At 40.2% G+C, this 9,242-nt stretch overlaps 1 protein-coding gene across 1 annotated transcript; it reads right to left on the reverse strand.

Moving 5' to 3' along the window:
* Positions 1–6,648: 6,648 nt before the first annotated feature.
* LOC122591566 lies at positions 6,649–8,906 on the reverse strand. Its single transcript, XM_043763827.1, has 8 exons — positions 8,728–8,906; positions 8,503–8,599; positions 8,297–8,421; positions 8,029–8,248; positions 7,619–7,670; positions 7,094–7,364; positions 6,946–7,012; positions 6,649–6,858 (listed from the first exon to the last, which is right to left on the reverse strand). The coding sequence occupies exons 1-8, from the start codon at positions 8,904–8,906 to the stop codon at positions 6,649–6,651; spliced, it is 1,221 nt and encodes a 406-aa protein (XP_043619762.1).
* Positions 8,907–9,242: the final 336 nt, after the last annotated feature.

Genomic DNA, 9,242 nt, shown 5'->3' on the forward strand with positions numbered 1-9,242 from the left:
TCAAGAAGAAAGACGGGTCGTTTAGAATGTGTATAGACTATCGGGAGTTGAATAAGCTTACGGTGAAGAATCGATATCCTCTCCCTCGAATCGATGACCTCTTTGACCGACTTCAAGGTGCCAAGCACTTTTCCAAAATCGATCTCCGCTCGGGTTATCATCAACTCCGGGTTCATGATGATGACATTCATAAAACGGCTTTCCGAACTCGGTATGGGCACTTTGAATTCACCGTTATGCCTTTCGGGTTGACCAATGCACCAGCAGTATTCATGGATTTGATGAACCGGGTGTGTCGCCCTTTCTTGGACAAGTCCGTCATTGTCTTTATTGACGACATACTTGTTTATTCTAAAACGAAGGAAGAACATGCCGAACACTTGCGAGAAGTACTCGAGTTGTTAAGAAAGGAGAAATTGTATGCTAAATTCTCCAAGTGTGAGTTTTGGTTGGAGAAGGTTCACTTCCTTGGTCACATGGTAAGCAAAGACGGTATTCACGTTGACCCAAGTAAGATCGAAGCGGTTAAGAATTGGAGGAGACCCGAAACACCTTCCGAAATCCGTCAATTCCTTGGATTGGCGGGTTACTATAGAAGATTTATCGAAAATTTCTCCCGCATTGCACAACCTCTTACACTCTTGACTCAAAAAGAACGGAAATTCGAATGGGGCAATAGACAAGAACAAGCCTTTCAAACTCTTAAGAACATGTTGTGTGAAGCACCCATTCTAACCCTTCCCGATGGAGTTGAAGATTTTGTAGTATATTGTGATGCTTCGGGGCAAGGATTGGGTTGTGTCCTTATGCAAAGGGGCAAAGTTATTGCATACGCCTCCCGCCAATTGAAGGTGCACGAGAAGAACTATCCGACACACGACTTAGAATTGGGAGCGGTAGTATTTGCTTTGAAGTGTTGGAGGCATTATCTCTATGGCACCAAGTGCGTGATTTATACCGATCACAAAAGCCTACAACACATTTTTAATCAAAGTGAATTGAACATGAGACAAAGACGTTGGCTTGAACTCCTTAGTGACTATGATTGTGACATCCGTTATCATCGGGTAAGGCCAATGTGGTAGCCGATGCCTTGAGCCGGAAGGAACGAGTTAAACCAAGACGTGCTAGGGTTATGAGCCTCACGGTAGGACCAAACATTCGCGATCAAATCATTGCGGCTCAAGTACAAGCCACTCGACCAGAAAACTTTGGTAATGAGAATTTGGATGGTATGGAGCAACAATTCGATAAGAAGAGTGATAATGGGCTCTATCTAGTTGGAAGGCTCTGGGTTCCCATTTTCGGCAATCTAAGAACTCTTCTCATGCATGAAGCTCATCGATCACCTTATTCGGTCCACCCGGGTCGGATAAGATGTATTTTGATTTAAGAGATTTCTATTGGTGGCCGGGTATGAAGCGAGATGTGGCTAGGTATGTGAGTGAGTGCCTTACTTGCTTACAAGTGAAAGCCGATCATAAGAAGCCACCCGGATTATTAGTGCAACCCGAGGCCCCCGAATGGAAATGGGAACACATTGCAATGGACTTCATAACGAAGTTACCGAAGACAAGAAGTGGTCGCGATACAATTTGGGTGATAGTTGATCGGTTAACGAAGTCGGCTCATTTCGTGGCCATTCGTGAAACCGATGGTGTTGACACCTTAGCTCGTTTGTACATCAAGGAAGTGGTGTCTAAACATGGAGTTCCGGTTTCTATCATCTCCGATAGAGATTCCCGGTATAACTCGAATTTATGGAGGGCCTTTCATCGTGCAATGGGTACGCGACTAAATATGAGCACGGCGTTTCATCCTCAAACGGATGGGCAAACCGAAAGGACAATACAAACGCTTGAAGATATGTTAAGGGCATGTGCCATTGATTTTAGTGGGAGTTGGGAAGATCACTTGCCTTTGGTGGAATTTTCATACAACAATAGTTATCATGCCACCATCCAAATGGCGCCTTTTAGAGCTTTATATGGTAGGGTTTGCCGATCTCCCCTAGCTTGGGCGGAGATCGGTGAAAGCCAACTCATTGGACCGGAGATTGTGGTGGAAACAACAAAGGTGATCTACCAAATCAAGGAGAGATTGCAATTGGCCCGTGAAAGACAAAAGAAGTATGCCGATGTGAGGCGGCGACCGCTAGAGTTTGAAGCGGGGGATTATGTATTGTTGAAGGTGTCGCCCTGGAAGGGTGTTATCCGTTTTGTGAAGAGAGGCAAACTCGGGCCAAGGTATATCGGTCCTTTTAAGATTATTGAACGGGTTGGGAAGGTTGCTTATCGGTTGGAATTGCCACAAGAACTTGGGGGAGTACATGATGTCTTCCACATTTGCAACCTACGCAAATGCTTGGCGGACCCGACACAACATGTGCCTATGAATGAAATTCGGGTGGATAAGAATTTAAATTTTGTGGAGGAGCCGGTAGAGATCTTGGACCGTCAAACCAAAAAGCTCAAGAACAAGCATTATACCATTGTTAAGGTTAGATGGAATGCTAGACGCGGAGCCGAGTTCACTTGGGAGCGTGAGGATCATATGAAGTCCAAGTACCCGGATTTGTTTAATAATTAGTGTTTTATTAGATTTCGGGACGAAATCCTTTTATCGGGGGAATAATGTAACATCCATGAATTTTGACCCGTTGACTTTAAGTATCATGTTATGAATTATAGTAGTTAATGATATCTTTAAATCCATCTTGTGGTTAAATGACTAATTGTATACTCAATGAGCCGGTTGACGGTGTGCTAGATGTAATGTCGTGGGTTTTGAACTAATTAGTTATGTTGACGGGTCAACCCATGGATCAAAGTCTTGACCCATGACCCACCTTAGTCAACCCAACCCCACCCACCTTATCCTTTCCTTCCCTTATTCTTCTTATCTCTCTCTTCTTTACTCCCAAGAACACACTCTCCTTTCACTCTCTCTCTCTAATTTAATTCATAGTTCATGGAAATTCAAGCTTAGTTAATGCAAGAATAATAAATCTTATCACCATTTTAACTTCATATCAAAAACTTGGGTTCCAAAGTGTAAGAAATGACCTCATTTGAATCAAAATTCGGGTTTGAGGATTTGTGAAGCTTTTGGTAAGTAAATTCTACTCTATGACCTTCACTTCATGTTAGTAAATGTACCTATAGTTGTGCCAAAACATTTTCGGGTCACAAATCGGGTCAAAAGTCGAATTAGGGTTTGTCTAGGGTTAGTAATGGGTTAACCGAATTTGAACTTGAGTTGGTGTTTTGAAGAAAGATTTTAAAGTGGGTTTGGGTTATTCATGTGTAAACATGCTTAATTATGCTTCATATTGAGTTTTGATGCTTCACAAATCGATTTTGGGTGTCAAAAATGAGTTATGGGTTAGTTTTGGTGTGTTTAGGTCGAAATGGGTTGCTGAGGCTGAACTGGGTGAGCTGCTGCGCAGCTAGTTAAGCTGCTGCGCAGCTTCACAATTCTGTTTTTCAGCTGCTGCGCAGCTAGTTAAGCTGCTGCGCAGCTTCACGAGTCTGTTTTTCAGCTGCGGCGCAGCGATAAGTTGCGGCGCAGTTGGGGGCTTAAATCACTTAACTTTTTCCTAGCTTTAGTTCTAACATCCTAGGATCGTCCCGACCTTTCCGGAATGTACTCTTATGACCTTATTGGTGCCCTACACATGACAAACGAGTCGTTTAAAGTTGGGTGTCCTCTTTGGAACCTAATTCAAGACATTAACATAAACTAAATAAACATATAACTTATGTTTGAGAATGAGGCGACCTTGGGGCGACTTCATTTTGGTTACAAACTATTACATGACCTCCCTAACGACCATGTTGGGTCCCGAAAGTCTTTCAAAGCCATAAACTAAAGCTAAAACCTAGTTAGAGAATCGTCTTTGGTGAATAATGCATGTCTTGTAAACATTACTAGGTTGTGGACGCGTGGAGCACTATAATCACCTATAATCTCATCTTAATTCGATATTAGCCTCTTTTGCCAATCAAGGTGAGTTCGTATCTCCCTACTCTATTGAGATTCGGGCTGAAAAGTGTACATTGTGTGTTTATTTGTTTGAATTAATTGTTTGTTGATTGAATGATGATTGATGGATGAATCATTGAAATGTTTTGTGTATGTTGGTATTGAGAAAGGTTATATTTAGATTAGATGTACATACATGGAAGTCGACTTCGCGTTCAAAAGGTTTGAGATGTGGAGGGTTAGCCGCTGGTACACCCTGTATACAAACATCGAGGACTCTTTGAAAGCAAGCCCTCTCAAGTGTATGTATGTATAGTTTGATCATATTGTTGGTTATTGGATGTTGGATTGATGGATTGTTGGGCTTGCATTGTGTTGGTTGCTTTGAGATGATTTGGTTGTCTGTTGAGACAAATGTGTTTATCCAGGTATAGACGTATACACTGGTGTTGGTCATCCGGGTTATAGACGTATATTCGCCGACGTTTTTGAGATGCCACAATGGTCATGGTGATGACCTGTGAGTATCGTTGCATAGATGGCATAATGGCCCTACATATTATATGTATTTTGGTTTGGCATGCATATCATTCACATCATGGCATTGACATTGCATTGATTGTTCTTATACGTTTGTTATATAGTGATGCATTGGTTGGATGACGTGTAAGACTACTTGTATGTGATAATTGTTCTTGTTTTCATGACATGTGGTTATGGTCGGTGGTTCATCTTGGGCCACCACTACGAACTCACCAACCTCGTGTTGACTTGTAGAACACTTTTCAGGTAATCAGGTGGTTCAAGGATGTGATGCATGATCCGGTGTAGCTTTTGGTTTCGGGCATGGACTTTATGGATCAAGGATTCATACGCCCACTTTTGGATTAATGCTTAGGATCGATAGCCATCTCTAGAATTCTCTTTTGTAAACTTTGATGGTCATTTGCTCCTTGTGCATTGTTTGAATATTTGACTTGTTGTGGATTCACCGAATTCATTAATGTCATTTAGTTGCCTACGATAATCCCTCCTTGTGCTATATGATTTCCGTAATATTTCGAGCCCTAGCTCGGGGTGTTACAATAATACCCAACAATATCTGGAATACTCATCAATTACTACCAGGGTATATTTCTTACCAGCACGAGTCTGAACAATAACTGGACCAAAAAGATCCATATGAAGCATATGAAGTGGTTTAGATATGCTAAAATTCTGCTTTGTCTTGAAACTGGTGCGTTTCTGCTTATCCCATCTGCAAGTTGTTTTCTGGACAACTTATTAATATTTTTGAAGTTTAAATGGGATAACCTTTTTATGCCATAACCAGTTTGTGTCTTTATCAGCCTTGGTATAGAAACACTGCTTTGAAGGAGAGCTTTCCATATTCATTACATACACATTCCCTTTTCTGGGAGCAATCAATACTACCTTCCAATCATTATTAAATATAATGCCCTGGGAGATGTTAAACAACACCTGGTAACCATCATCACACAGTTGGCTCACACTTATTAGGTTATATTTCAAACCATTGACACAAGCCACCCGTCTGAATTTGACTTGACCATTATTCAGGACACCATATCCCTCAGTCTTTCCAGAGCAATCATTCCAAAAAGTAATAGAGGGTCTTACATCCGGTCATTGTCCTATGGACCAATCTTTCACTCCTCCTCTCTGGTGTTGATGGTGGGTTTGGTGTCCTCTTGGGTGTTGTGTTTTTAGTTGATGTTGTCTTCTTTGGTGTTGCTTGAAACATAAGAGGTTGTTTGTTCTTTGCCATTTCAACATTTTTCTACTTTGAGATTTCAGATGCTTTCTGCTTTGCCATTTCTGAAGCACTTGAAATGGGTACATTGGGTGGCCAAATAGGGATAGGCACACCATCAGCCCCACCAATGATGTCTCTCCAGTCCTTGGATAAGTACAAATCCCAACACCCCACCAACTTGGCAATTTCTTTGGACCTAAAAAACCATAATTAACTCAATGTTTCACTGCATTTAACTTCAAATTATAAATTAGGAATTAAAACAAACAAGTTAATACCTTTGACACCCATGAATTTACTAAACCTAGCACTGGATACACCTAGACCTACACCTGTCTTGGTTGTGGCAGTACAAGAACCAATCACAAAATGCCCCTTACCTTCACCTTCATCAATCCAAACTTTTTTTGGACTATGCAACTTATCTTGACTCACAACTTCCCTTGTCCACTTACATGGTGTTGGATGGTTGCTGCTTGACCCAACTGGTTGGCTACTTGGTTAGCCACTGGTTTGACCCATTGGATGGTTGCTGCTTGACCCAACTTGTTGGCTTCTACTTGGTTTTCCCACGTTCTTTAGTCGGCTGCTACTTCTACCAACTGGTTGGCTACTTGGTTGAGCCACATTCTTTGGTTGGCTGCTACTACTACCAACTAGTTGACTACTTGGTTGAGCCACATTCTTTGGTGGTCTGTTGGTTCTCCTCACTGGTTGACTACTGCTTTGACCCACATTCTTTGGTGGTCTACCTATTTTCTTCATGACCACATTCACTGGTTTTTCCACTGGTTCATTCTGACAACTTTTCCTATTATGACCAGGCTGCAACATCTTTGACATGTCATTTGGACTCCATGTTTAGTCACTCTACTTTTGTTCCCAGATTATGTAACATGGCTTTCATGAGCTGCTCTTATTCTTTTCTTTTTGGGTCTTCCTAGCATGACCCTTGGTTTTGGTGGTAGTGGTTTGTTACCCAAGCTCTCTTCCCATGTTGTCATTCCACCTACTGCATGTAAGTAGTGTTCATAAGTTTTAATATGCATTGTCTTCCTGAACCAGTTTGGGACATAGTCTTCAACATTCCTTGCCATCTTAAATATGACACAAATTGCATGTGGGCATGGTAGGCCAGTAAGCTCCTACATCCTGCAACTGCATGATCTTCTTGCTGCATTCACCTTGAATCCTTCATTTCTTTGCCTCACTTCCCATTCATCCATTCCACAATGAAAAGGCTTCCAATATCTACACACGATCACACTTGTAAATATTAAACAAGACATAATCTAATAAGTTATACTGATAAAAATACAAAGAACCATTTACCTTTGTTGATCCTTGCACCAATCCAATATTTTGATGATTGATGGGCAAATGTCAGTTTTCCATGTTGCAGCTAACCTTCTCAATGTGTTCATCCTCTCCAAAACAATAGTCCTTATTGCTTCCAACATAGTAATTATAGGTTTGTTCCTCACCATTACAATTACATAGTTAAAGCATTCACTAAACCCATTTTCAACATTTTCACATCCCCTATGAAGTTCAAAAAATGCCCTAGACCATGTCCTAATGTTTTTCGCAATTAGGTATTGTGCTGCATTTAGGTTAACATCTTAATCTGTTTCATAATTCTTTCAAACAACTAGGGATAAGATGCTTTGGAAGCTACCCAAAACAAACCTTGCAAATAAGCACCTGAGTAGTGTTTCCTAAATCCACCATATATATGCCTAGCACACTATCTATGTTCAGAATTAGGCAAAACCTCTTTCACTGCTTCAATTAAACCCTATACAATGATATATAAAGGAATTAAACCCTAATTGAACCCTACATAAGTACACATACACACTGATACATATACGTACACTGGTTCATACAAAGAATATACTGATAAACCCTACATAAGTATACATACACACTGATACATATACATATACACTGATAATGGCCATAATTAAACCACAATTAAAGCATAAATATACATACACACTGATAATGACCATAATTAAACCACACTTAAAGCATAAGTATACGTACACACTGATAATGACCATAATTAAACCACACTTAAAGCATAAGTATACATACACACTGATAATGACCATAATTAAACCATGATTAAAGCATAAGTATACATACACACTGATAATGACCACAACTAAACCATGATTAAAACATAAGTATACCATAATTAAACCATGATTAAAGCATAAGTATACATAGTTAAACCACAATTAAAGCATAAATATACATACCTTGTGTTGATCAGAAATTAGGGTTATACCAGCTCCAGCTCCAATGTCTAGATCATCACTCAAAAGCCCCAAAAACCATTTCCAGTTAGCCTTGTTTTCAATACTGACAACAGCCCATGCTCTGGGATATATATGATTGTTACCATCCCTCCCAATGGCACTTAGTAACTCACTTTGGTTAGGTTTCTTCAAGAAATAACCATCTAGTGCAATCACTCTTCTGCAACCACGTTTCCAACCCCTTTTTTATGCATCAAAACATATGTACATTTTGTCAAAGTAAACTTTATCATCTGGATCACTTGTCACAGCTAGCTTCACAGTTGATCCAGGGTTAGACCTTAATAACTCATCTCCATAAGACCTAAGCATGCCATGGTGTTCCTCTAGTGACTTTTCATGCCCATTAAGTGCATAGTTTTTGGCATTTCTACACTAATTAGAGGTTACTTGACACTTGTACTTTTTCATTACCATATCAGCTATGGTAACCAACTTGATATCAGGGTGGTCCCTTATTCTATCCCCAAACCTTTTCCCTATCCACTTGTAGTTTACAAGGGAACCAAATCTGAAATTCCTAACACATGTGTGTTCATCTTTCAAAGACATGATCTGAAATGTATTTTCACCTTCATTTTCTTGCCATAGTATCTCCATGGGCATTTGGGCTCCGCACCTTTCTATGTTGTAGGATACCTATTTTGTTTCCTTTTCTTACCTTCCTCAGGATTTTCCAGAGTTGGTGGTCTTTGTCCACACCTTGCAACACACCTCTTCTGTGTATATTTCTCAAACCAAAGAGAAAAACCATTGGCAAGGGCAAAGTAGGTGAGCATTTCTCTAAACTGATGATGGCCAGTAAACCTTTCTCCCATAACTGGTTGTTTAAGCTTCTAGTGTATGTTCACATTGTGTATTGGCCACTAATCAACATCCCGAATTACTTTAAAAAGATCCTCAACTACATATTCTAATCCTTTTGGCTTCTCAATCCAGTCTTTCATAATCTCCTCATGCTCACAAACTGCATCATTAAAATCAGGGTTGGAAGTATTGACCCTAGGAGCTGGATCACCAAGTTTAGGCTGCCTTTTGGACTTAGGCTTGTTCTTACTAGCTTTCTTCATTAGCCTAAATTCTCTTAACTCATCTTCACCTTCTGAAAGGTTGTCAACAGTATTTTAAAATCACTTTCACTTTCATAATCAGAA

Source organism: Erigeron canadensis, chromosome 3 (genome assembly GCF_010389155.1).
Source record: "Erigeron canadensis isolate Cc75 chromosome 3, C_canadensis_v1, whole genome shotgun sequence".
Taxonomy (NCBI): Eukaryota; Viridiplantae; Streptophyta; class Magnoliopsida; order Asterales; family Asteraceae; genus Erigeron; species Erigeron canadensis.